Raw genomic sequence first — 27,610 nt, 5'->3', positions numbered from 1 at the left:
CCAGGCTGGTCTCGAACTCACAGAGATCCCTTTAACAATTTTTTTTTTTAACCTTCTAACCTCTGGGTGTACCTGTACGCATGTGCACACCCCCACCACAGACAGACACACAATTAAAAAAACAACCCCCTGCTGGGCATGGTGGCACACCCCTTTAATCACAGCTCTCAGGAGGCAGAGGCAGGAGGATCTCAGTGAGTTTGAGGCCAGCCTGGTCTACAGGATGAACCAGGGCTACACAGTAAAAAAAACTCTGTCTCGAAAAACCAAAACGTGGCTGGGCGTTGGTGGCGCACTCTTTTAATCCCAGCACTCGGGAGGCAGAGGTAGGCAGATTTCTGTGAGTTCGAGGCCAGCCTGGTCGACAAGAACTAGTTCCAGGACAGCCTCCAAAGCCACAGAGAAACCCTGTCTCAAAAAACAAAAAAACAAAACAAAACAAAACAAAAAAACCCCCAAAAAACAACAACAACAAAAAAAAACCAAAGCGTGAGCGCTTGCAGACACAGACACACACACAAAACCAAAAACACACCCCACACTCACATATACACAAAATGCAAGGTAATTTTGAGCCACACAGTGAAACCTTGTCTAAAAAAAAAAAATAAAAACAACAGAACACACTAAACAAGTGTATCACATCTCCAAACAAAGCTAAGCTCCAAGAAGACTATTTTGTCACGTGGTTGTGTCCCTAGAGTCCAAACAGTGGGAAAGAGCCTATCCATTAAATAGAATTTAAAATCAATGACCCTGTTCAGGTAGGTACTTTTTAACAGGCTGCGGAAGGATATTGTACTTGGCGCTTTACGTTAACGCATGCGTACAAGGCCCGGGAAGTGTAAGGGAGAAGGGGTGGGGCATCGGTAAGTGTCTCGCGGGCACAGGCGGTTGGCTAGAGCGCGAGGCGGGTGCCGACCGAGTGCCTGAGCACGCACGCGCACTTCGCTTGCCAGGCCAAGGCAGCTTGGGCATTTAAGGATCCCGATGGCGGAGTCTTGGCTTTGCGCGTGCGCAGTGCTCGCGGTAGGGCCAGGACCTGAAAATGGGTTTCTTTTTGATTCGTGCGGCGCATGCGCAGCGCGGCGGCGGAGGGATTCGAGAGCGGGTCCCCCTCCCCGGTCCTGTCGCGAGCTGAGGCCGCGCGGGTGGTGAGGAGCGGCCTGGTTTGCGCGCGCGGCGCGGACTCGGGAGACAGCTGACGCGGACGCCGCCGAAGTGGAAGCCGGAGCGGGAGGTTTTGCTGGTGAACGGCGGCCGCGAGGCCTGAGACTACCGTCAGGCCGAGGAGGGCGCCGCGCGGTGAGTGAGTGAATGGGTGGCCTTAACGGGGTTCGGGTCCGCTACCCACAAGTCTCTGCGGGATCCCCGAACTCCTTGCCCGCGCCTGAGGCCCGCTCGCCGGGTCAGCACCTCAAACCACCCCATCTACCCAGAGTCCCCCGGGCGCTGCAGCCCCCGTCCCCTCAGCGGTCCCCCTCCCCCTCGCGGTCCCCTACCCACAGGCCCTTGCGTTTTATGTGTTGCCTCTTTTCCTCGCCCCCCCTTTTTTTTTTGTCGCATCCTGGATCTCTCTACCCACAATTCCTTTCGCCCCTGGGATCCTAGCTATTTTACGCAGATCCCCTGGCTTGATCTTTTTGGACTACCTTGAGACCCCCTGCCTCATAATCTCCAGGGTATGAAGCCGGCAGCCCCCTGAGCGTAGTGCTTCGGGTGTTCTGCTCCCGCGCCTCCTGGTTCCTTTTCCTTTGTTTTCTATGTGTTTAGTCTTTTGTTTCCCAGGTCCTGCCAAGGCCGGCCTTTTCCGTGCAGATGTCTTCCACCCGCTTACCCGGAATAGCAGCCTCCTCGTGATCTCCCTCTGTCTCCTTGTTTGTTTTTGAGTGAAGGGGCCCTAGGGGGAGCCTCCTGTGGTGAAGTTCCCTAACATAAGGTTTCTGGTCTCAGGTTTGGCAAGATGACACAGTTTCTGCCTCCCAACCTTCTGGCCCTCTTTGCCCCTCGAGACCCCATCCCGTACCTGCCACCCCTAGAAAAGCTGCCACATGAAAAGCATCACAACCAGCCTTACTGTGGCATTGCACCATACATCCGAGAATTCGAGGTGAGTACGCTGAGACGTGGGGCTTGGATGCTGAAAGGGAGCAGGCTGCATTTCGGGGTTCAGCTTTTTAAACACTTCTAGCTGTGTGATTTGTGGTTTTGCCTTTCCTAATCTTGTTTTCTGCATTTGTCTGCGTTCATTAAGTTTTTTCAAATTTCTTAATTTTTATTTTATATGCATTGGTGTTTTCCCATGGGTGTCAGGTCCCCTGGAACTGGAATTCCAGACAGTTGTGAGCTGCCATATGGGTGCTGGGAATTGAACCCAGGTCCTCTGAAAGAGCAGTCAGTGTTCTTAAACACTGAGCCATCTCTCCAGCCCATCATTAAGTTTTTAATTACAGTTGTATATGTGGTATGTGTGGATGTGTGTATTCAAACCTATAGACCTCTGGAAAACTTGAAAGAATCAGATCTCTTTCCACCCCGTGGCCCCAGGAGATCAAGCTGAATTGTTAGGTTTGGTGGAAGGGGCCTTAACTTGCAGAACCGTCGTGCTAGCTCCTTTTTGTTTGAGTTTTGAGACAGGGTTTTGCTATGTAGTGTAAATGGAGAGACCTCCGGACCTCTTAGTGGCAAGCTTCATTTTCTGACCCTCAGACAGACTTTATTTGTAGAAGCAAGATATCACTACATTGTAGCCCAGAGTGGCCTTGATATTGTGCCAGTCCTACTTAGGTTTCCAAATGCTGCAATTAATGGGTGTACACTTCCAGGACCAGCTAAATTCCTTAATTTTGTAAACATTTATTTGTTTTGGTTGTAAAATTAATGCAAAAATTAATTAGTAAAAAGAAAGAAATGTAATAGAAATTCCTATCAAGATCTCTTAAAAGACTTATTTTATGTGTATGTTTTCCCTGCATGCATCACATGCATGCTGCTTCCTTAGCTCCCTGGAACTGGAGTTGCAGACCATCGTGAGCCTTCATGTGGATGCTGGGAATTGAACTCAGGTCCTCAGCAGTCGGTGCTTTTAACTGCTGAGCCATCTCTTCAGCCCCATTTTGTCTTTTGTTTGTTTAAGCTTGCAGAGATACATCTGCTTAGCTCTGTGGTCTCAAGTACTGAGATTAAAGACTTGTGTCTCCACTTCTTGGGGTTTTTGTTGTTTGTTTGGAGACAGTTTTTAGTGGAGCCCTGGCTGGTCTTGATTTCTCTTTGTCTCTAAGGCTGGCCTTGAACTCATGATCCTCTGCTTCCTACTCTCAAAGCACCAATATTACAGGTGTGTGCCACCAACCCAGAAAGCATATTTCTAATGCATTGGTTAGATTTTCTTTAGCAAGAGGTGGCAGTAAGATGATACCAGTGGAGAGCTAAGTCACAGAATGTATGTTAAAGGATTAGGTATAGGGTAGTTTCTAAATGCCACATTTGTCACTGTAGTGACTGGTTTGTTTGTTTGTTTTAATGGTGTTGAGAGGACAGTGTTGGGCATGGGAAATGACTTCGGGTGTTTGGGTGCCTGCTACCAAGAACCTGAGTTCTGTTTTGGAATCCACAATGTGGAAGGAAAGACTACACCCTAGCATGTTGCTCTTTGACCTCTGCAGTACACTGTGATACATGCACACATCCTCATCTGAATAAAGGTAAATGTGAATGAAGGTAAATGTAAATAAAGGAAGTTTTGAAAGAGGATAGTGTTTACCAAGGCTGAGCAGTGTCTCCTGCACCTGGGAACTTGGGGTTTGGCTCTGTACTTGCTGGGTGTATATGACTAAATCTGAATCACTTGGTGTCAGTTCTTTCATTAGGAAAATTTGTCATGCCCACCTTTGGAGCAGACCTCAGAAATGCTGCCATATAACCAGAAGTCTTATGAGAAACATTCTGCTATTGAGTAGGAAAGCCAGAATTTAATAGAAAACAGAGGTGATTCTTTAGTAATATTTGCTTGCTGGCGTTGGTGAACCTACAGTTGGGAAATGTTACTAGCCAATAAACTGGGTTTAATGGGTACAGCTCAGTGGTGCTCTTTTTGCAGGTCATGTGCCAATTAGTATTTAATGAGAGGCTGGAAAGGATTTCCAGACCTGCTGTGGAGGCATTGCAGGTTGTGTTGCTTTGGAGGTTACCCTGTCCACTGTTGTTTCAAATCTATTTGTATTACTTGCATTTGGCTCTCTGTAACTCGTAATTGGAACTGTGGGAAGTTGCAGAATTCCGTTGGGAGCCATAAAGCTTTTTATTTTGTTTTTCGAGACAGGGTTTATCTGTGACTTTGGAGGCTGTCTTGGAACTAGCTTGAGACAGGGTTTTTCTGTGTAGCCTTAGCTTCTGGAATTCACTGTATAGACCAGACTGGCCCCATCCCAGAGATGCACCTGCCTCTGCCTCCCAAGTACTAAGACTAAAGGCATGCACATGCACCATCCCTGGTGATTGATGCTTTTGCACAAGAGAATTGTTTGTGTTTTGTTTAAGAGGACCTTCAAAAATGATTAATTTTTTTCTTTCCTTTTAATTATTCCTAGTAGACATAGTTACTTGGGCTGTCCTGGAGCTTGCTCGGTAGGCTGGCCTTGAGCTCACAGATCTGCCTGCCTCTGCCTCCTCAGTGCTGGGATTATAGGCGTGCGCCAGCAACACCTAGTGGAGATTTTTATATTGTCCTTGCCACAGACCTTCAGTAGTCTGGTCAGCACTGGTCCAGGGAACTTACCTCATTGAGCCATTCTACCCTCTCTCTTGTGTTTATACTGGAGCTAATGGCACTGGTGTATGGGGAGGGGCTGAGAATCTCTCCCTTGATGGTGTGCTTTGCTGTTTCCTATCACCTCTCGTTCCTAGGATCCTCGAGATGCCCCTCCTCCAACAAGGGCAGAAACCAGGGAGGAACGCATGGAGAGAAAGGTATGTTGAGTCTTTTGTTTTTCAAAACAGGGTCACTCTGTGTAGCTCTGGCTGTCCTGGAGCTTACTGTGTATACTATGCTGGCTTTGAATTCAGAGTTCTGCCTGCCCCTGCCTCCCGTGTGCTGGGATTAAAGGTTCACTGCTACTTTTTCCGGGGGTCCCTGTTGCCCAGGTGCCCCTGTTTGCACTTACTCTGCTTCTTTGTGTTGGCAGAGACGGGAGAAGATTGAACGGCGACAGCAGGAAGTGGAGACAGAGCTGAAAATGTGTAAGGTTCTCCTCCTTCCTAGCAGTCTTCCCCAGTCTCACTTTTGCTCTGCCTGCCAGGTCACACCGGGGCCACTGAGAAAGCAGAGTTGTTCACTTTCCTAGCAACCGCTTGCCAAAGCATAGCACTTGAATTAGGCTTTCTTTTTTAAAAGTCCTTGCATGTCTTATTTTATTAATTAAAAAAATGTATAAGTATATTGCGTATCTGCATGTAGTAGATCAGAAGAGGGCATAGGATTACCTGGAACTGCAGTTGGACAGTTATGAGCTGCTGTGTGGGTACGGGGAATCAAACAGTAGCTCCTGGAAGAGCCGTCAGTGCTCTTAATCGATGAGCCATCTCTCCAGCTCCATTTGGTGTATGTAGGCATTTAGCAGGTAGGATTACCCCAGTCACTTGCCCTACCTGTAAGGGACCACATCCCACTGTGTCTCCAGGATAAGGCATGAGGTGATCTGATCAGTTGGTCCTGGTTTTTATCTCTGGCTTCCTGATCATGGAAGTGAAGATGCTTCACCATCCAGGTGTGGAGAATTTTTGTTTGTTTGTTTTTTGTTTTGTTTTACGAGACAGGGTTTCTCTCTATTTTGGAGCCTGTCGGTCCAGCCTAGCCTCGAAAACACAGATCCGCCTGCCTCTGCCTCCCGAGTACTGGGATTAAAGGCCTGCACCACTACCACCCGGCTCCAGGTATGGAGAATTTAAGTAGTACTTGGTAACCAGATTCGAAAGGGTGAGATCTTAGTGTTTAGTACCTAAAGACTCATCATTATCTATCTCCATCTATTGTCTGCAGCCTTAGTGAATCATTTCTTTCTAAACCATATCCTAGAACTTCTGGGTTTACTCAAGTGTATTTAGTATACACGACTAACAGATGGGGCATGGAGCTCTCTGGTTCTTATACTATACCTGGCTAGATGTTCTTTCAGATGTCTCACCACACAATTACCTCCCTCCCTCTCCTCCCATTCCTAATGGATTCGACCTTCCCTGAGACATGATTTTCCAGTGTTGGTACTCTCTTTTTTACACCTGTGTTATGATTGGAGGTGGGGGGCGTGGCTGTCTCTCAATAAAAAGGCTAAGAGTCTGTTAGTATTCAGTCCACAAAGTTGAATGTCTCAGCTTATTCTATGTTGGAATTTTGAATAAGTAGCTTCTAATACCAGTGAAAAAATGGCTCAACAGCAGGATTGATGAACTTGGCATGAGAGTGAAGATAGACAGGCAAAAAACTTAATTCATTCATGGTTTTATGTTGGCTGCCAGCAGAAGGTGTAGCCCAAATTTAAGTTGGATCTTACTACCTTAAATGATTCAACCTAGAAATCACCACAGCCGTGCCCAACTACTTGGGTTTTAGTTGATTTCAGATGTGATAAAAGTTTACAAATAGATTAGCCACCACAAAACTAATATAACTTTCCCAGCTTGTCCCCAAGACCTGTCCCTGCTATTTGCTAAATGTCACAGAATTAGACATTCATGTCCACCAAGTAGCACCCAGGTCCCTTTTGGCTTGGACAGTGCTGTAGCAGTGTGTCTTTTTACTTGTTCCCCCTAGCCAAAGTCACTTATGGGGCTTTGTAAGGACAAGTGCTCCTCTCTCCCTCTTGCCCTCAGCATAAAGCCCAGCTCTTCCCTGCCTATCCAGGTATGATTTGCACCAGGCGGAGAGTGTGAGAGATTGTAAAGAACAGACTTGTGACTGATTTCCTTAAAAAAAAACAACTTGACATGGTAGTCAGTAATGGGCCATGGACTAAGTGGTCAAAAGACTCATCAACTAAGCAAGACTTGGGGCTTGTTTGAATCCAAGTTTAAATGTGTGTATATGCAAGTGCTATTCTGAAGTAGCCCCATTTGAAGGATTTGTTTAAATGAGGGCTTGTAGATAAGGTTAGAAAAATTCATCATGTTAATACTATGCTTAACAATATGTTTTAAAAAGTATTAAGGACCAGCATAACAAGATCTTGGATGTGACTGAAGTTCTCAAATTGGGGTGGGGGATTGTAGAGATCAATCAAGTTAGGCCCCATGCAGCTAATTGAAGGTGGTGTCTGGATACACATTGTGATGTTCAAAATAGGACAGGATTGATCAGGCACAATAGGGAGTTCTTTCTGTTCATACTAACTGTAGAAGCACTTTGCTGTGTCAGAGTCTCAGCTGAGCACTTGCTTTCCTTCATCTTGTGGACGGACTCCTGGTAATGTCTATGTGCAACAGGAAGGGTAGCCTGTCAAGGTGGAGTATCTTATACAGAGGGAGGGTTAGGAGGTTTTGCATTAGCCTAGTGAAGTTTTGTAGCTTTGAGGCTGCTTGTGGGCTAGTTTCTTTTTGGGGTTCTGGCCAGTGAGTGCAGAGGCGTGCAGCTGAGTGTAGAGGCAAGCATGCCACACATGCACACTTAGTAGTGTAGGGGCTATTACTTTCTGTCTTCCAGGTAATGTATTCTTTCAGATAGGAGCCCCTCATCAGCCTTGTGGTAAGCAAGAACTCTAGGCATCTCGAATAGAGATATTTCCCTCTTTTGTGTGGTAAGCACTTCCTAACTGCCCTTCAGGCAAGCTCAGTTCTCAGTTGGCTTCCATCTACCCTGCGCGCTGGGCATGCACCCTACACCTAGTGTTTGGGGTATATGTGCACATTTTTACAGTGGCACCTTTGGACATGTCTCAGCAGACAGTTTATGGGGTGCTATGCTCCACTGAACCCAAGCCTTTGTGCATCTACTCCTCTAACTTTATTATTCTGATCTATATACCCATGCCTCCTTATTTTTTAAAGACTTATTATTATGTATACAGTGTTCTGTCTGCATGTGTCCCTTGCAGGCCAGAAGAGGGCACCACATGAGCCATCATGTGGTTGCTGGTAATTGAACCCAGGTCCTCTGGAAGAGAAGCCAGTGCTCTTAACCTCTGAGCCATCTCTCCAGCCCCTTTATTAGTTGTTTGTATTTGATTTTGAGACAAGGTTTCTTTGTGTCACAGCTCTGGCTGTTCTGGAACTCCCTTTGTAGACCAGACTGGCCTCAAACTCAGAGATCCACCTGCCTCTGCCTCCTGAGTGCTGGGAATAAAGGTGTGGGCCACCACTGCCCGTGGTTAATAGGTTCTGAGGATTTATCCTGTGGTGGCCACATGGGAGGTAGTTCTCTATACCACTTTATCCTGGTCACTTCCTTCAGCACTAACTTAGAGTCCCTGCCAAAGACGGTAGGATAGAGAGGGGAAAAAACCCTATCCTGGACCGTCTTACTTTCTTTTTGAGATAGAGTCTCACTTTGTAGCTTGGCTGGCCTGGAACTCACTATGTAGACCAGGCTGAGTTCTGCCTGCCTCTGTGCCCTATGTGTTTATCCTGGACTCCTGTTGCCTAGTCCTAGATCTGGGACTGCTTGGTATCAGGCTTTACTTTGGCTGTGGTTGCAGTCTGTCTAATGAGTGGCAGTACTGTACATGTTAGGGAACAAGATAGCTTGAGTCATCCCTCCAGAGGGGTTCCATAGTCACCATGTCCTGGGAATGGTTGGCCAAAGTTCATAGTTCTGAAATGGCATCTTGGTCTGCCACATTCTGTCTATTTAATCTAATTTTCACCCCAGCAGCCTGTTGTCCTCTTGTATCAGTCATTCTAGAAAAGGCCATCTAGCTTTACTGAGACCAAACCCAAAGCAGGGCGTTTAATCAAGCTTGCAAAGTAATGGTGAGCTTTTCTTTCTCTTTTTTCTTTATTTATTTTTTGGTTTTACGAGACAGGGTTTCTCTGTTTTGTTTTGGAGGCTGTCAGTCCAGCCCGTCCTCGAACTCACAGAGATCCGCCTGCCTCTGCCTCCCGAGTGCTGGGATTAAAGGCGTGCGCCACCACCGCCCGGCTGAACTTTTCTTATAAAAGGGACTACTTAGGTTCTGTCTTCATGTCCTCATCCTCTGCCCGTTGCTTCTACCCAAGACAGTGGGCATTGTCGACTTAAAACTTTCTCTCTTCCTTGTACAGGGGACCCTCACAATGATCCCAATGCTCAGGGTGATGCCTTCAAAACTCTGTTCGTGGCTAGAGTGGTAAGTACCCAATTCCTAGCCTGGGAACTTTGGGCTGCTGACAACTTTTGTTTAATCTTGGGCTGTTTGGGGACTTTGGAACAGTGTATTTCTCCCATTTAACTTAGCTTTGTCTCCTGTAGAACTATGACACAACAGAATCTAAGCTTCGGAGAGAGTTTGAGGTGTATGGACCCATCAAAAGAGTAAGTGGGTTGGGGTGGAGGGTTGAGTTGGGGGTATGTGGAGGAGGAAGCAGTAACCTGAAGAGAGGAAAACTTCTGGGTTCCCAGCCTAGGAATGGTTCACATCTTTTCAGGGCCTAGGTTTGTTTCCTTTGGTGTAGCTTTAGTATCAGAAGTATCATTGGTCCCAGCAGTGGTGGCACACACCTTTAATCCCAGCACTCAGGAGGCAGAGTGGCTGAGTTCTAGGACAGCCAGGGCTACGCAGAGAAACCCTGTCTTGGGGGGGAAAGTAACATTGGAAGTGTTGAGTCCTTGTGGATTGGCAAGCTTCCACTTGGTGCAAGTTGGTATATGGGAGAGGAAGCTGGCCCACTAAAGTCAGAGATTGAGTTTAGGTGGGTTTCTTTGTTTGAGGCAGTCTATGGAATCCAAAGCTGGTCTCAAACATACTATAAAGCTTTGGATGGTCTTGAACTTCCAGTCCTCTTGTGTTCACTGCCCAAGACCTTCATTAGGTATTCCTTTCTCTTCTGTCCCCAGGACTAGAGAGTTTAAGCTCCAGGCAGCAGTATATATGCTAAGCAAGCATTGCGCCTGAAACTAATTTATGATGCTTTATTTATTATTTTACAAATTCTTTATAAGGATGTCCTTTTGCCTGCTTGTATATTAATATACTACATTAGTGCTTGGTGCCCAAGGAGGCCAGAATTATTTTCTAGATCCCCTGGGACAAGAGTTACATAAAGTTATAAGCTGCCATGTGGGTGCTGGGAACCAAACCCAGGTCCTCTTTAAGAGCAGCAAGTGCTCTGGTTAACTACTGAGCCATCTCTGATACTTTATTTTTTGTTCTGTTTTGTTTTTCAAGACAGAGTTTCTGTGTTCTCTGGCTGTCCTAGAACTCACAGAGATCACCTGCCTCCGCTTCCTGAATGCAGGAATTATAGGCTTATGCAACCACCGTGTATATTCTCATGAGTACAAGGTTTTTAGAGGCCAGATGGCATTGGATCCCCTGGATCTGGAATTACATATGGTTGTGAGCTGCCATGTGGTTGTAGGAGCCAAACTTGGGTCCTCTGCATCACATGATTACATTGGGGGAAGAAGGTAGGGCTGGTGTGTGGAGGAGATCAGAGAACCACTTGTGAGATGGATTTCCTCCTTCCATATTTTCCCACTCCAGGATTTTTCTCCTGGAGATGAAACTCAGTTGTCTCACTGGCTCTTTTTTTTTTTTTTAAGATTTATTTATTTATTACATATACACCAAATTGAATTGTAGATGGTTGTCAGCCACCATGTGGTTGCTGGGAATTGAACTCAAGACCTCTGGAAGAGCAGTCAGAGCCCCCGTCTCACTGGCTCTTATTCTTTTAAGATTGTCTCACATAGTCTAGGCTGGGATTGCAGTGGGATTACAAGTGTGAACTACCATTTTTTTAAAAAATTTATTTATGTTTTACATTCTAATCCCAGTTCCCCTTTCTTCCTCTCCTCTCACTCCCCCCACTTACCCTCCACCCCACTTCCCATCTGCTCCTCGAAAGTCTACTGAGTCTGTCCCTTCATCTTGTTGGAGCTTCGTGAATCTTTTTTTTTTTTTGACAGGGTTTCTCTGTGGCTTTGAAGCCTGTCCTGGAACTCGCTCTTGTAGACCAGGCTGGTCTCGAACTCACAGAGATCCGCCTGCTTCTGCCTCCCGAGTGCTGGGATTAAAGGCGTGCGCCACCAATGCCCGGCCAGCTTCGTGAATCTTAAATATACCAACTAAGCTATATCACCAGCCCCTTCAGATCCCCCTTCCCCCCCTGCCCCAAGACAGGGTTTCTCTGTGTACAGTCCTAACTGTCGTGGAACTTGCTCCGTAGACCAGGCTCTCCTCGAACTCATAGAGATCTGCCTATGTATTGGACAGAAGAAAGAAAAGAAAATAGCACTGCAAACTTTAAGTATGTTGGCTCATAACTAATCCCAGCCCTAGAAAGACTAAGACAGTCAGGTTGTCATAGGCTTGAGACTAGCCTGGGCTACAGAGTGAGGTCTGTACTGAAAAACAAGAAAGATAGAAGATGGATGTTGTGCAAAGCTTTGATATCGAAACTCACTTAACTGCTCTGTGCCTTCTTTCCTCTGCTGGGAGACAAAGTAAGACCTAGCACTCATGATGGATAAACTGCTTAGCCCAGGATGGGCCTTCTGGTCTGTCTTTGATTCCTGGGTCTCAGGAACTGGTTCTCCCCAGCTCCCCATCCCACCTTCTTTGGAGGCCTGATGGAATCTGACTTTGGCATGTCAGCTTGGAATCTTAGGAGATTGTAGGTTATAGAGTTAATCTTTGATTCCTTACCCATCCATGTGTGGGCAGACAGTGATGTAGATAGAGGATCAGTCATCCCTTGGGAACCTGCTCAGATAGTATTATTTTTCAGAAGTCTTACCCCACCGCTGTTTCTCATCATTCCTGTCTGAATCCTGGTTCTGTACTCAAGCCTGTGTCACTGGCGTGTGGAGAGTGCTCACAAGCTTTTCTTGGCCCTGCATGGCATTCGCAGTGTTGCCGGCCACATGCTCTCTCAGTTGTATTCTGTCCTGCAGAGGCCTCTTAAATTTGCGGGTCCTCTAGCCTACTTGCCTTCCCATATGTTGGACTCTTGTCTGCACGTGCCTCTTGGCCATGTTGCAGAGATTCCTTCTCCTGGGTTGTACATGGACTATCCACAGTGGCCCATTGTTATTCTTCACTTGGCTGGCTTTGCGGACACTTGACTCAGTGCCTGTCTGCCTTTGGCCTCATCTGAGGCTCTCCACCATCAGAATGTTCAGTTTCCAAAGAGCTGTATCCAAGCCTTCTCCAGCCTGCCTTGCAGGGCCCTCTACCTCCCACACACTGCTTTGTGCCCCTCTGGTTTCCACTAGAATGAGAGCCCCTTTGGGCTCTTGAAGGGTAAATCTGTCACTGGTGTACCCCTCAACCCAAGGCCTGTGCAGTAAGTTGTGTTATGGGGTGGGTGGGGCATCCCTGTAATTTGTGGCATTGACTGCCTTCTACCTGCCCTCAGATCCACATGGTATACAGTAAGCGCTCTGGAAAACCCCGTGGTTATGCCTTCATCGAGTATGAACATGAACGAGACATGCACTGTGAGTACCTGTGCCTTTGCCTTTCTTCTGACCCTCTCACCTCTGCTTCCCGGCCTCTCCCCGTCGTCTGTTCCCTCCCTGCCATACCTGACTTTAGCATTGTCTCTTCTCCCTCTGTTTCTGATATATCTTTTTTTTTTATATATACGTGTTTTTTAAAAATCAAAAACAAAATCCCCCACAACGTGTGTGTGAGCCCAGGGAGGTAAGTGTCACACGTTGAACCTCGGGCCAGGAAGGCACTGGGTGAGGTATGGGGCTGCTGGACGTGGGGGGATGTGTCGGGTTTGGGGAGCCTCTCCCCAATAGGCCCCATTGGAGTTGGGGGCCGCCAGGTTGGAGTGACAGCTGGCCTTTGAACCAGCCTTTTCCTCCCCCAGTAGAACTGGGCTGGGCCACCCGACCCTCCACCTCCCTACCCCAGCCCCCACCCAGTTCTCATCAAGCAGTGATCTGGTGGGCAATGCTTAGCACCCACCCCCACAGTTACAAAGCCCCATTGAGGCTGCGCGACGTCCACTTGGGCAGGGCTGGGTGGGTGGGGGTGGGCAGGGCTGCGGCGTGTCCAGGGGCCGCCGTATTAATTGACTGTTCTTATTGTCACTGCAGCCACCACGCAGCTGGCTTGCAGCTGATGCTTACGCTCCCCTTACAACACCTCAGTGTATGGTTGGTATAAGGGTTTGTATCATGGGTAAGATCACAGCACTGCACACCAGCCCAGCTTAGCCAGGCAGCTTAGGAACAGCGAGGCTTCCCTTCCCACCCTAGTCACCCTTCAGTCTCCCTTCACCCACAGCCCTTTCCTCATTTGGGTGCCCTCCACCCCTTTTGCCCCATCCACATTTCTCTGGTAATGTCTCTGACCCCAAGGGGAAGGGTGGACCTCGGTGGGAGAGGCACTGGCCTCTGTCCATAGTCGGGCTCCACCCAGCCCCTAATAACCTGGGGCCGTGTTGGCAGTCCTAAAGTTGGGGTGTTCTGGGGCCAGGGCTCTATATGGAGCCCTTCAGCCTGACCTTCACTCCCTATGACTTCTCTGGGGTTGTCACCATAGTGGTCTTGGAGAGACTCTGGCTTTTAGTTTGGAGTACTGTGTCCCTTTTGTCTTCCTTGGCATGGTGGGAGCCTCTTGAGAAGGCAGCTGAATGCTCAGTGCCTGAGCTCCCCAAAGTGCATGGGTTTGGGTTTGGGTATGGGAGGGGTGGGACAGGCTTCAAACAACAGAAGGTGTGGTAGTTTTTATAAAACCTGTACTGAGGCGGAAGAGAGGGAAAGAGAGAGAAGCCTAGACTGACACAATCACATGGTCTTGTTGCTGTTCTCTGGGTTGGGCCTCTCCTGGGGTTTGGGATGGGGAACCTGACCAGGGTTCCTGTACTTGACTGACCTCAGTTCTCAAGTTCCCTCCCCTCTCACTCTGCTCTGGGATTGGCGGCCAATCGGCCCCTCCGGGAGCATGGGAAGCATCCTATTTCCTGGATCCCAGGTGTGTCACCCGTGTGCCAGCCTCAGGTCCTGCCACTAGTGGGCGGGCATGTGGGATTGGAGGTGGAAAGGCCCGACCCCAGTACTGAGTGTTGGGCCTGTGCCTAGTGGAGCATGACTTTTAAGGTAGTTGTGAGGCTGCAGGTGCTTTGAGGCCTTGGGGCCTGATGCTTAAGGTCAAGCAGGATAGACCCAGCCCAGGCTCAACTCATTCCTCTGTGAGGCTCTGAGGCCCCTTTACTTCCTTCATCCACCTGTTTCTAAGTGTGGGAAATGTCTCTCCTCCCAAAACCTGGCTACCTTCCCTGTAGCTTTAGCTACCCCAATGGTGGTGGGTGTGGGGGTCTGTGTGAGTGCTCAGGTAAGCTTGGGGTCTCCAGGTAAGCAGTCCCGTGTCCCACCCCCACCCCCGGGAAGCCCGCCTCCTCGCCAGGCCCCCAGGAGTTGCCGAGCCCCCCCCATCCCGCTCGGTTTGGACACCCGCAAGGCCGGCATCGGTAAATGGCACCTTTTTCTCTTCCTCTGGTTTTTATTGGGGGGGAGCGGGCAGGGGTGGGGCAGGGTATTGTGGTTGGTGAGCACAGTCCCTCAGGCCAGGGCTGGGACCTGGACAGGGCCTTTTTGGCCTTAACAGCCCTGCCGGATCAGAGGCCAGAACGCTGGGCCTCCCCACTCTGTCCTATGCTCCTCAACTTCCCTGAGGGCTCAGGCTGGGCTGTGTGCCCTGCTGGTCATTGAGCTTGACTTGGAGGACAGAGCTGGCCAGGCTAGGTGGTGGCAGGGTCAGTCTGCTCAGGTAAGGCAGGGATTTCAAGTAGCACGGCACTTGTACCTCTGGGCCCAGCCAGGGTCCTTGGAGGCCCCTGGGGAGCTCAGCACCCACCTCTATCCCTGCCAGTTCCTTAAAGTCTCCACTCCTGTTCATTTCTGTTCTGATGTCTGTTTCCTCGCACTGAGACCTCCCTATGAAAACACAGAAAAAGAAAACTGGTGTGGTCTGGGTGTGGAGGGGCCCAGTGGGCCTCCTGCCCAGCATGGTTCTAGGGTGCATGCCTGGGTGTGGAGGGGCCCAGTGGGCCTCCTGCCCAGCATGGTTCTAGGGTGCATGCCTGGGTGTGGAGGGGCCTAGCCAGCCTCCTGCCCAGCATGGTTCTAGGGTGCATGCCTGGGTGTGGAGGAGCCCTCCCCACAGCAGAGGCCAGCATTCAGCTAACCTCCAGTTTCTTTGCAGCAACTTTGGCCGCCCTGGCAGGAGGGGGCTGCTCCATCATATGGGAGCCGGGGGTGGTCAGGGTGAATGTTTGCCCCCCAATGGCAATTGGGGGTGCCACAGAAGAATCACTGACTGGATGGAGCAGGCCCTTCGGGTGGGACGAGGGCTGTCTGGCTGTTGTTTGCCTGGCTGACTGGTGGGAGTGTGAGTGTGTGTGTGCAGATGGGGTTTGAGGGGCAGGGATTCTGTGCATGGATCCTTGTCTGACTAGAGCACCTTCTGGGGAATCCCCCCTCCCCCACATCTGTTGCAGCCGCTTACAAGCACGCAGATGGCAAGAAGATAGATGGCAGGAGGGTCCTTGTGGATGTGGAGAGGGGCCGGACTGTGAAGGGGTGGAGGCCCCGACGACTAGGTGAGTCTGTGTTTGTGGATCGCTCTGTCTTCAGTCTCCCCAACATACACTGCCTGTTTCCCTCGGTTCCCAGCTGTGTTCTCTTGTCCTCTTCGTGGTTTAGACCCTGGTCTTTCCTGGGTGAGCGAGTGACTAGCAGCAGCTCTTGTCTCTGCATTGGAAGGAGCTTCAGCACTGACCTCAGCCACCTTACGCCCAGGGTTCTCGCTGTCGTAGGCCAGGTTTGAGGGTGTCTCTGGCTGGAGCTGTGCTCTTACTGAATGGTGTCTTCATTCGCTCCCTAGCCGAGTCACTACCTTCACATCTGGAGCCAGAGAACAGCAGCCTATGTATGCTCTGACCTGGCAGCCGTCCCCCACTGCCTTTAGAGTTGTTGCTAGCTCCACCCAGGTCGCCACTGTGGAAGTCTGGAGGCACATTTGAGGAAATGAGGGGTTACTGATGCAGGCCTCTTGTCTCAGTCCTGGGTACTGCCCATCTAATAGTTCAGTATTAGGCTCTGCCTGGGATGCAAGTCTTGTGTGCCAGGTGTCTGTCTTGGGCAGCATTACCTGGCTTGCTTTCACCTGTGCTGAGTTGACCTAACCCCATCCCCCAGGGTCCTCCAGTTCTTAGAAAAAGGGAGAGTGAGTACTTGAGACTTTGTGCTAGGAGAGTCCTGAAATCCCAGCAGCAAGCCAGTTGTCCTGGTGCACAGACTCGCTGATAATGTGATAGCATGGGCTCTCTCTCAGGAAGACATGCCATCTTTGTGAAACTCTGTGCAGGGCTTTTCCATATGAAGTGTGTAGAAGCATTTTTATTACTTGAGTGTAGTTCTGAGAAAGGGTCTCGGCATGAAGCTCAGGGTGGCCTCCAGCTCATGGCGATCCTCCTGCCTTGCCCTTATGAGGGTTCAAATTACATGCCTGGCTGTTTCTTTTTAAAGAATGAGATGTTTGTTTAGCTTGGTTTCTGAGGTTTTAGTCTCTGGCCTCACTGGTTCTGTTGCTTTTGGACTAGAGTGGTAGAGGGTAGGAGCTTGCTTCATGTGTACAGAGAGAGAGCTATTTCTTTTTAAAGATGCTGTTGACATCCTCTTGTTTGATGGCCTAGCCCATTGTTAAGCTGGAAGTCTGGGTCCTGCTTTGTAGTAGTCTAGCCTGTTTAACAGTCCTAGTTTAACAGCCTGGCATGTGACTGACCTCTACTCTTTCCTGTGTGAGGTACACCCTCAATCTCTGTACCCTCTCAGAAGGCTAGTGCAGGAGACCACAGACATGTGGCTTTCCCAGCTAGGAGCCTTCCTAGGAGCCAAGTCACTGGGAGCAAGTGGCTCATTAGTGGGTCCCCACTTGAAAAATAAGACTGCTGGGGGATGGGGGGAGGGCACGGGAGGAGGAGAGGGAAACGAGAGACCTGGAACTGACTTGTGAAGCAACCTTGTTTCTAATCTAAATTTAAACGTAAAAATAAATAAGAAAAAAGAAAAAGAAGGCTGCCACCTGTTCCTTAGTGCTATTGGTCAGGTACATACACCTTTCTAGACCAGGCATTAAATTTGTGCAAATTCAGCAAAGTCTCTCTTTTACTGGCATGTAAGGATCTGAAGGGGTTTAGGTGTGATTTCCTTGCACAGTTGGTGAGCTTGAAACTTGCCTGATAGGTGCTGGTGGCCTATGACAGTTTAGTGGAGTAGTGTGTTGATGAGGTCAGGATCTGAGTTGGTGCTTTGAGACTGACAGGGAAGTAGAAGGTAGACACAAGGAGACCATGTTTACTTGAGGGAAGGTAAATGTAAGATTTATGCCTGTTGTGGGGAGCAGGGCGGCTAAGGAGGCTGGAAATGAAAGGTCTCCCACTTGTTTTTTATATTGAGAACAATGTCTCATTGTGTAGCCTTGACTGGCGTAGAGCTCATTATGTAGACCAGGCTGGCCTCACGCTCAAGATATACCTGACCCTGTCTTTCCAAGTATGGGATGGATTCAAGGGATATAACACATGCCTAGCTTCTTTCAGCTTTTCTATGGGTTCACACTTTGGACTGTGTGCACAAAAGTACAAATTGCTAGTGTGCTAGTCTAGTCTCAGCTTGAGGGGCATGAAGGTTCTTATTAGGTTGTCTCTGAGCTCTGGCATCTTATGAAAGACAGCCTGGCATGAAAACAGGCTATTCTGTGACGAGGGGACATGGAAATTGTTATGGGATTGTGCCCATAGCTGCCAGAAGAGGTATTTAGTTTTTGTCAGCTACTTGGGAGCTGCTCACAAATTTGCCATTTGTACTCTGTCCCCACTGACCTTATGTTCCTTGCTTGGCCCATAGGAGGTGGCCTTGGTGGCACCAGAAGAGGTGGGGCAGATGTGAACATCAGGCATTCGGGCCGAGATGACACTTCCCGATATGATGAGAGGTAAGGTTGGGCACCTGGTTTCTTGGGACAGAGCAGTCCTGGGGCATCCTGCCACACACTGCTAACCTCATGTAGGCCGGGCCCCTCCCCGCTTCCACACAGGGACAGGGACCGGGACCGCGAGCGGGAGCGCAGAGAAAGAAGCAGAGAACGAGACAAGGAGAGAGAACGAAGACGCTCCCGCTCTCGGGACCGGAGGAGGCGCTCCCGGAGTCGAGACAAGGACGAGCGTCGCCGTTCCAGAGAGAGGAGCAAGGACAAGGACCGAGACCGAAAGCGACGAAGCAGTCGGAGTCGGGAGAGAGCACGCAGGGAACGGGAGCGAAAAGAGGAGCTTCGCGGTGGCGGTGGCGGCGGCGGCGGCGGCGGTGGCGGCGACATGGCTGAACCCTCTGAAGCTGGTGATGCAGCTCCTGATGATGGGCCTCCTGGAGAGCTTGGCCCTGATGGCCCTGATGGCCCAGAGGAGAAGGGCCGGGATCGAGACCGGGAGCGACGTAGGAGCCACCGGAGTGAGAGGGAACGTCGCCGGGACCGAGACCGGGATCGGGATCGGGAGCACAAACGGGGGGAGCGGGGCAGTGAGCGGGGCAGGGATGAGGCCCGGGGTGGGGGTGGCAGTGGTCAGGACAATGGGCTGGAAGGGCTAGGTAGTGATGGCCGAGACATGTACATGGAGGCCGAGGGTGGTGATGGGTACATGGCCCCAGAGAATGGATATCTGATGGAGGCCGCACCTGAATGAAGAGGCCTCCTGTGTCGTGGACATGCTCCTACTTTGCTGTCTGCCTTCCTAGCCTTTCCACCATGGCTTATCCTCTGAGGGTAGAGATTTTTTGATTTTTGTTCTGGTCCCTTGGATTTAAAAATAAAATTAATTTCCTGTTGATAGTGGGCACTTGGTGTCTTACTGCACTTGCTCTCTTCCCAAAAGGTTGTGACTTTATGTTGACCAACCCACTTTGTGTATTGATTATGGTGCATATGTTATGACCTGAAGTAGAGACTGCTCCAGGCCTGCTTGGCAGGTGAGATAAGGAAGCCCTTGCCTTCTGAACAAGCGACAGGACGGTAGGTCAAGAGGCACAGTGCCAGCCAGGATGGGACCCATCTGTGGTCAGGACACATGCCTGGTTGTAGTTTGCTAATGAAATAACCATCAACAGTTGAGATGTCCACACGTTTCTGGATGGAAGGCAAAGCTGGGAGAGCTTTGAGTCTGATGAGCCCTGAGGAAGCAGTGGCCAGCCTGGCACAGTCCTGAAGAAAGGCTGGAGGTAGTCCCGTTTAGATTTGACTGACAGGACTCCAGCAGGTAGCTGAGAAACACCTGCAGCACGAGACCACAGAGAGCTGTCCTGAGAGCACACTGGCTCTCACTCTTGTGGATCTCCCCCATGTTGCAGGTAGGCCCGTGGTTTGGCTAAGAGTGTCTCATTGTGAATGCCTAGGGCAGGGAAAACTTGTGAAAAGGAATTGGAGGATGATCTGTGGAGACATGGCTGCCTTTCTTAAGGAACTGATAAGGCTCATGCCATATGGATGTTACCAACTGCTGGTGCCATTTGGGGAGTTTTGTGGGTTTTAATAGTTAGGCCCCAGTAGAGGAAATAAGTCAGTGTATGGGATGGGTTCTTGGGGATGTGTTATGCTGTATTTCCTGTTCTTCATGAGATGAGAGCACATGCCACAGGCTCCTGCCAAGTGACTGAACTGAAATGGTGAATGAACATGAAGCCATCCTCAAGTTGTGTATGCCAAGTGTTGGTATAATTTATTACCCCTTGGGGAGATGGGAAATATAACTAGGAACTGACAGACCAAATATCCAAGCTCTGCTTGGTCAACAGATTTATTGGGATTTCTTACAGGGGTGAGAAGCCCTCCCCAAAATATTTTGTGCAGGTGATGACTGTTTTCGGTGATGTCAACCAAATGCCCCTTCCCCTCCCAGCTATGATCGTATTGTATTTTGTGTATCATCATGGTGTTTGCTTTCAAAATGGGTGCTTACTGTTCTTGGAAGTGGGGAATAGCCACTACATCCATGGCCTTGAAAAGGTTGTAGAAATGTTAGCTGATGAGGCCTGTGTCCACCCTGAGCTACTCAGTATGGTCCTGAGAGCCCCCAGAATCTCATTTCCGCAACCACACTGTTCTGGTAGAGTGCCTACCACCTCAGCCCACCCCCTGGCAGGGTGGCCACTAGGAGACAGACCAGACTAGAAAGACAGTGAAGGGTGTACGCCATTAGCATTCAGCATCTTGAAATTTTCAGGCTTAGCCGGGCGGTGGTGGCGCACGCCTTTAATCCCAGCACTCGGGAGGCAGAGGCAGGCGGATCTCTGTGAGTTCGAGGACAGCCTCCAAAACAATGCAGAGAAACCCTGTTTCGAAAAACCAAAAAAAAAAAATTTTTTTTCAGGCTTGTTAGGAAGAAGACTGGTGAGACCCCAAGGAGAATGGTAGGTAGAAGATGCAGGGCCATTGTTAATACAAAGGAAAGTGGCCGGGCGGTGGTGGCGCACGCCTTTAATCCCAGCACTCGGGAGACAGAGGCAGGCGGATCTCTGTGAGTTCAATGCCAGGCTGGACTGACAGCCTCCAAAACAATACAGAGAAACCCTGTCTTGTAAAACCAAAAAACAAAGGAAAGTGAAGAAGAATTAGCAAGTCTACGGGTTGACAAATTGTTTTTGTTTTTATGGCAATCTCTGTTATCCTTAGCTGTCCTGGAACTCACTGTGTAGACCAGGCTGGCCTCACAGAGATCTGTCTGTTTCTGCTCCCATTACTTGAGTGCTGGAATTAAAGTTATGTGCCACCACATTCAATCCTGAGGTCTGTAATGTAGTAGGTGAGCCCGGCATAGTGGCAGAGGCCTGTGGATCTCCATGAGTTTGAGGCCAGCCTGGCCTCCAAAGCGAGTTCCAGGACAGCCAGGACTGTTACATGGAGAAACCCTGTCTCAACAAACAAAGTCAATACAATTACTGTTGTATTTGAGACTTGGAAAGAAGTTGAGAATGGAAGTTTGAAAGATCAAGGACCTGTTGAAATAGCATCTCAGAACACAGCCTAGCCCCACAGAACGTCTCAGGCAGACATGAATTAACCCAAAAGCTGTTAACATCTAAGAGTTCACAAGAGGGCACTGACCTCTGTTCAGGCTATGTTGTATCACATACACAAAGTCATAAAGTATGTTCACAGGAGGGAAGGGGGTGAGCAAAAGGACATATAATGCTAATATCTAGGCCAATAAGCAGAAGCAGTGATGTTAGATACAGGACCAACTTGAAGTATCTGTGGGCTTGCTTTCAGAGGGGTCAAAGGGATGATATGTCTACACCCCACACTACCCTTTTGAGATACAGTCTCACATACCTATGCTCGATTTAAAACTTAATATTTAGGCCAGGTTGGCCTTTACCTCTCTAGTGCCGAGATCACAGCTGTGTACTACCAGACCCAGTTTATGGGGTGCTTGGGGTGGGACCCAGAGCTTTGCATATTGTTGGCAGGTAATGTACCATCCTCTACATCCCTAGCTCCATTGTTCAGAGGTTTGTGGGGTTTGTTTGTTTAAAGATTTATTTATTTTCTATGTATACAGTGTTCTGCTTGCAGGCCTGAAGAAGGACTCAGATCTCGTTACAGATGGTTGTGATCTACCATGTGGTTGTTGGGAATTGAACTCAGATACTCTGAAAGAGCAGTCAGTGCTTTTAACTGCTGAACCATCTCTCCAGCCCCCCATTGTTCAGGGCTTTAAAAATACTTTTAGTTATGTGTGTTCTTTCGTGTCTGTAGGTATGTGCACAGGAGTACAGGTGCCCTGAGAGGCTAATGATGTCAGATCCCCTGCGTCTGGAGTTAGAGGTCATTGTGCGTCACCTGATAACAGGAACCCAGCTAGGGTCTATAGCAAGAAGAGAACCCTGCAGTCACCCTCCATCCCCAGTCAGCACTATCAGCCTCAACAGGCTAGGCTGGAGTACTTGCTGAAGAGCCAAGGGATTTCTCGACAGCACTGGGAAGAGGGTCAGGTGGCTCACTGACTGTGTCTGTCTGAGAGCACTGACATGAGGGTTATTACAAGGTAAGAGGTATGTAATTAAGCAGTCCTGACCAAGGCGTCGTTCAGCCGTAATAAACTCATTGTCTTAGGTGTCTTGATAAATCCTTAATGTGTTCATTGTTGAGAGTGGAACCTGCTATCAGGTGGCCTGTCCAGTTTGGTTTTGATTGTTCCTGGCTCAAGCCGGGCAGTGGTGGCGCACGCCTTTAATCCCAGCACTCGGGAGGCAGAGGCAGGCGGATCTCTGAGTTCGAGGCTGGGCTGGACTGACAGCCTCCAAAACAATACAGAGAAACCCTGTCTCGTAAAAACCAAAAAATAAATAAAGGTTAAGGACACTACTCTACCTCAGCTAAAGACAGGAAGGCAGAAACTTAACTCCATAAAGATTCTGAAGTAGGTACCTGTGGTTTGGTTTGGTTCCGGTTATTGCTTTTGAAGCCAGGCATGGTGGCTGAAACCTTACCCCACTCTTAGAAGGCCACCTGATGGAGTGGGTAGTTAGTTAGGGAAGGCGCAGTGATGTTTTGTCTTTGACACTGCTACTGAGAGGTTGTGGTGGACAGCCAGAGAGGCCTGCTCCCACTCTGCCTTTTAACACACCCTTTTCTGTGACCCCACATCTCCATCCAGCTAAACCAGAGTCCTGTAACCCAACAACCATTAGCCGCATTCCACACCCTCTTTAAAGAGCTGTTTTAAATGCCTCCACCTGCCCTCCTCGCTTCCCCTTTGTTTCCTTATTCCTGCGCTCCTGTCCCCTTGGCTTAACACCTGTACCTGAAATGCGTCTTCTTCCCGCTAGTTACCAGGCCTCCTTTCAGACACCACAGGCTCCAGAGTCCTGGCTTCTGTTTCAGACACCACAGGCTCCAGAGTCCTGGCTTCTATTTCATAGAGTATGTGTAGTCTAAGCTGGACACCATCACACAGGTGCAGTGCTGGAGTCTGAACCCGAGGCTTTCTGCTTGCTAGGAGGTACCCTGTCAGCTGAGCTCCATTCCCAGCCCAACCACAGTCAAGTTGAAAAGATCTGCAAGTCCTCCCTCACAGCCACCCTCAGCAGATGGTCGCCTGTACCTCACTGCACCTCCCAACCCAGTCCCCATTAGTCTACCAGTTCCCGCCTCAGCTGCTGGGACAGCATCTTCCCTCCCACCCCTTTGCAGGCCAGACTCCTTGGATGCCTTCAGGGACCTTCAGATACACATAGGCCATCTCATGTCACTAGGGATTTATATGAAGATAAAAATCGGTCATGCAAATGACATACAAGAACTCCGTTGTGCCATCCTGACTGCCCAGCTTCTTGGACACGCTTGGTGACCTAAGCCTTATGGCTCATTGACTATTCTAAAAATTTCAGTGGACCTGAAGGTCCCTGCTCAGGTCTGTGTCTGTCTCTCTCTCTGTATAGACAGGGTCTCGCTATGTATCCATGGTTGGCCTGGAACTTGCTATATAGATTAGGCTGACCTAGAAATCTGCCTCTGGAGTGCTGAAATTAAAGGTGTGGGCCGTTAGGCTCTGTGTGCACGCTCACGTGTAACAAGGTGACCTTGAACAGAATTCTGATCTTCCTACCTCCACTCACTTCTGAGTATTGGACTACAGGCATGCATTACCTAGCACCCATGATTTATGCATTGCTAGGGATGGGACCCAGAGTCTTGGGCAGGCTTCACTAGCACTCTACTGAGTTACATCTTCAGCTTCTGATATATATCCCAGGCTTCCAAGTCGCAATGATCCCTTTTGTAGGCCCTTGGGGTCCTGAGAAACCACGCCCCTCTGGGCTTGTGAATGTGGAAATGAGGGGAAAGTACCAAAAGGGGACCGACATGCAGTAAGGAGCAAAGCACACCTACGCGCAACAGGAAGATCGGAACCAGAACAAATCCATGCATTTGGTAGATGTAGTGGCACCGGGAGCAATGAATGCATGCAGAAGGAGGTCTCCCAAGCAGTCCCGAGTGGGCGGGGCCTCAAACTGTTGGTAGCCCTGTGGGCGGGGCCTTACGCTGCACCTCCTTGCCGGCACCGGGTGGGGCGGGGCCTCGCTCTGCACCTCCTCGCTGGCGCCTGGGCGGGTGGCTCGCGTTGGCCGCGATATGGCTGCGCTGGTGGAGCCGCTGGGTCTGGAGCGGGGTAAGCGCTCCAGGGGCAGGGGGAGGGGGTCCAGTGTGGCCTCTAGGCTCTGTGGGCCAGGTCAGCCAGGAAGATGCTGTGGGAGGGTGTAGTCAGGGTGGGCGGGGCACGACCCGCGGTCTGTGGGCGTGGGAGGGTCTGGGGAGGAGCACCCCAAGAACACCCCGCCTGGGGTTGGGGTCCAGGGGACCCGCGGGTCGTGTCGATCGCTTCCAGCCTGACCTCGGTCGCCCTTCCTGCTGCCCTCGCGTGCCTTCGTGGTCCCCACTGCGTTCTGTAGACGTGTCCCGGGCCGTGGAGCTGCTGGAGAGGCTGCAGCGCAGCGGAGAGCTGCCCCCGCAGAAGCTGCAGGCCCTGCAGCGGGTCCTGCAGAGTCGCTTCTGTTCTGCTATCCGCGAGGTGAGCACCTTGGAACTGTGTGAGTTGTAGTTCCTTGCGCTGCGCGGCGGGGGCAACAACGGGCAAAGGGACGCAGACAATTTGTGTCCGGGGCTGTGGGCTGGCATTTCTCTGATGTTGCTGCGTCCCCTATACCCCAGGTGTACGAGCAGCTCTATGACACGCTGGACATCACTGGCAGTGCCGAAGTGCGGGCTCACGCCACAGCTAAGGTAGGCGGCTGCCTCCGCAGCTCTGGGTGACCACCAAAGGCGCAATGTCCTCCCAAAGCTGTCTGTTCTCTGCTTTCCTCGTTTGTGCATCTCTGTTCCACTCTATGAAGATTTATTTATAATTCCCTTTAAATAACTGCACGTTTTTAACTTGAATGCACATGAGGTTCTCTTTAGCAACAGGCATGGAAACTGGCCTCACTTTCCTGCCATGAGGATGACCCTAAAAGACAATCCTGTTGGATTTCGTAGACAGGGACACCTATCTGCAATGCCACACTCTTGTTACTGCCTGCAGACTCAGTCCAGGTCCCATCTCACCCCACCTGACTCCCAGAGTGGGGGCTAGTTTCCATTTGTCTGAAAACAAGATTGGCTGGTGCTAAGTCCTGAGGACATACCTGGGTGGATTTCCCTGGCTTGTGGAAGAATCTAAGTGTTCTCTCGGGTTCCAGCCGCCACAAGGCGGCTCACTGTTGGACTGTGGCAGGGTTCCCCTGCTTGACCTCTGCACCCTGGCTGGAGTGCCCTTCTGTCAAGGAGCGGGGACCCATCACATAGATGAAGGCGCCTTGTGTCTTTCAGGCCACGGTGGCTGCCTTCACGGCCAGTGAAGGCCATGCACACCCCAGGGTCGTGGAGCTACCAAAAACTGATGAGGGTTTGGGCTTCAACATCATGGGCGGCAAAGAGCAGAACTCACCCATCTATATCTCTAGAGTCATCCCTGGAGGTGTGGCGGATCGCCATGGTGGCCTCAAGAGGGGAGACCAACTGCTGTCTGTGAATGGTGTGGTGAGTGGGCAGTGGTCTGTGCGGAGCCCGGGAGCTGTTGGCCGTCCACGGGAGCACAGCCTTTGTAGACCGGGGGGGGGGCGCTGCTGGCCCCCAAAAACTCAGGAGACCAGTCCAGTGTAGAGGACGGGAGTTTCTCAGACTAAGAGGAGGGCGGCTCTGCATGGGACAGATAGGGCCTGTAACTGCGCTCTCTCTCTGCCTGTCTCTCTGTCTGTCTCTCTGTCTCTCTCTCTCTCTGTCTCTCTGTCTGTCTCTGTCTGTCTCTCTGTCTGTCTTTCTCTCTCTGTCTCTCTCTCTCTCACACACACACACACACACACACACACACACACACACACACACACACACACACACACACGAGGAGAAAGGTTGACTCTGATGGAAGTCTGGGCCACCCAGCATCCTGAAGTCCCAGTGGTTAGAATGCCAGGAACCACTGCCAAGGAGGTAGTCTGGCCAGAAAAGCTGGGTTTTTGCTGCTGGCTGAGGATAGGAGAGCAATAGGCTTAGGGGTGCAGTGTAGATGGACCTCTCGGGACTCTGGAAGGATGGACAGGTTCAGTGACCTGGTTCACCGACTGAGCTGTGGTGACGTGGCAGATTTCAGGGTGCGGTGTGGGTGATGAGTCTACATTCACGGGAGGGGGGTGAGGCCTCGGAGACTCAACCGTAGCAGCACCTCACTACCCACCGGTCCCATGTCCTGGGTAGGGTGGTAAGGGCAGCAGTTTGGGCCAGCAGCCAGTGCGAGGCCTGCCCTGCAGAGTGTGGAGTGCGAACAGCACGAAAAGGCCGTGGAGCTCCTCAAGGCCGCCCAGGGCTCAGTGAAACTGGTGGTTCGCTACACCCCGCGGGTGCTGGAGGAGATGGAGGCTCGCTTTGAGAAGATGAGGTCTGCCCGCAGGCGCCAGCAGCACCACAGCTACTCGTGAGCCTCCGAGAGACCCTCCTCCCCTGCTGCCTTCCCCGCCCCAGACTCCAAACAGGGCCCCTTCACCGGGGCCTCCTGACCCTGGACCCCTACCATGACCCTCTGACCCCCTAATCTCAGAATCCCCGTGTCTGCGTCTCTGAGCCGTTGTCTTCAGAACCTTACCCTTGAACATGCCATGTCCCACGAGCCTCCTCGATGCCTAAACCTCCCCTCTCCACATCCTTGCAGGTCCTTGGAGTCTCGAGGCTGAAACCACAGAGCAGGACCCTCCTCCCCTGTACAGTATTATTTATCGTCACTGGCACCTTATTTAAAGATGTTTAACCCTCACCGAGTGTCTTGTGTGTCTGTCGCGAATCCTGGAATAGTGTCTGTGGAGGAGGGGGTGAAGCTGGGATTAAAACCAAGCTCTTTCCAGTATGGGTATCGAGACAGACACCGCTCGAGAAGCTCTGAAGGCTGAGGCTGCCCGGCTTCCCAGGCACTAGTGAGTGCCAGGACGCAGCCCCGAAGACCACAACACTGAAGAGGTTCGGGAGGCGAGGCCTGGAGAGGTCCGCCACCGCGGATCAGGCGCGGGAGTCCTGAAACGCAGCAGGAGCCTGAGCGCTGCCTCTGCAGGCGTGGCGGAGCGAACCATCGGCTGGGGGAGCCCCGCGGCCGGGGCCGCCGTCTGCTCGGAGGCGGGGTGGCGGGGGTGGGGGACGTGCGGCTCCCCCGGAAGGCGCCGGGTGCGCAGTACCAGGCTCGCGCCACCCATCGTCCACTCGCCTCACCTTCCAGCCGAGCACAATCTTCCGGGAGCCGCCCTCGCCTTACAAAATAAAAAAAAAATCCCACCTTGAGCGTTGAACGCCCATCCCGCCGCCCCGCCCTCCGGCCCCGTGAGACGCGCGCC

At 50.7% G+C, this 27,610-nt stretch overlaps 2 protein-coding genes across 8 annotated transcripts; both read left to right on the top strand.

The window, feature by feature from the left end:
- The first annotated feature begins 1,099 nt into the window (after positions 1 to 1,099).
- On the top strand, positions 1,100 to 19,027 carry Snrnp70 (small nuclear ribonucleoprotein U1 subunit 70). 2 transcript variants are annotated; one of them, XM_005084721.4, is made up of 10 exons: positions 1,100 to 1,305; positions 1,954 to 2,110; positions 4,906 to 4,968; positions 5,184 to 5,238; positions 9,250 to 9,314; positions 9,437 to 9,499; positions 12,547 to 12,628; positions 15,643 to 15,744; positions 18,053 to 18,140; positions 18,216 to 19,027. In XM_005084721.4, the coding sequence occupies exons 2-10, from the start codon at positions 1,964 to 1,966 to the stop codon at positions 18,883 to 18,885; spliced, it is 1,335 nt and encodes a 444-aa protein (XP_005084778.1). In that variant the 5' UTR covers positions 1,100 to 1,305; positions 1,954 to 1,963; the 3' UTR covers positions 18,886 to 19,027. The 2 variants fall into 2 exon arrangements, with proteins under 2 accessions (XP_005084778.1, XP_040592087.1); XM_040736153.1 differs by lacking the exon at positions 1,100 to 1,305 and adding an exon at positions 1,549 to 1,682.
- Positions 19,028 to 21,848: 2,821 nt separating this feature from the next.
- Positions 21,849 to 27,042, top strand: Lin7b (lin-7 homolog B, crumbs cell polarity complex component). 6 transcript variants are annotated; one of them, XM_013124142.3, is made up of 6 exons: positions 22,509 to 24,369; positions 24,555 to 24,768; positions 24,909 to 24,980; positions 25,548 to 25,775; positions 26,543 to 26,706; positions 26,941 to 27,042. In XM_013124142.3, exons 1-6 carry the CDS (start codon positions 24,164 to 24,166, stop codon positions 26,960 to 26,962), a joined length of 906 nt encoding a protein of 301 aa, XP_012979596.1. In that variant the 5' UTR covers positions 22,509 to 24,163; the 3' UTR covers positions 26,963 to 27,042. The 6 variants fall into 6 exon arrangements, with proteins under 6 accessions (XP_012979600.1, XP_012979596.1, XP_012979598.1 ...); XM_013124144.3 differs by having other exon boundaries at positions 22,510 to 24,369; positions 24,650 to 24,768; positions 25,700 to 25,775; XM_013124143.3 differs by having other exon boundaries at positions 22,513 to 24,369; positions 25,566 to 25,775.
- Positions 27,043 to 27,610: the final 568 nt, after the last annotated feature.

This window comes from Mesocricetus auratus, unplaced genomic scaffold (assembly GCF_017639785.1).
Source record: "Mesocricetus auratus isolate SY011 unplaced genomic scaffold, BCM_Maur_2.0 Super-Scaffold_100054, whole genome shotgun sequence".
Classification (NCBI taxonomy): Eukaryota; Metazoa; Chordata; class Mammalia; order Rodentia; family Cricetidae; genus Mesocricetus; species Mesocricetus auratus.
The sequence above is the reverse complement of the archived record's forward strand: the minus strand, read 5'-3'. Positions and strand labels throughout refer to the sequence as shown.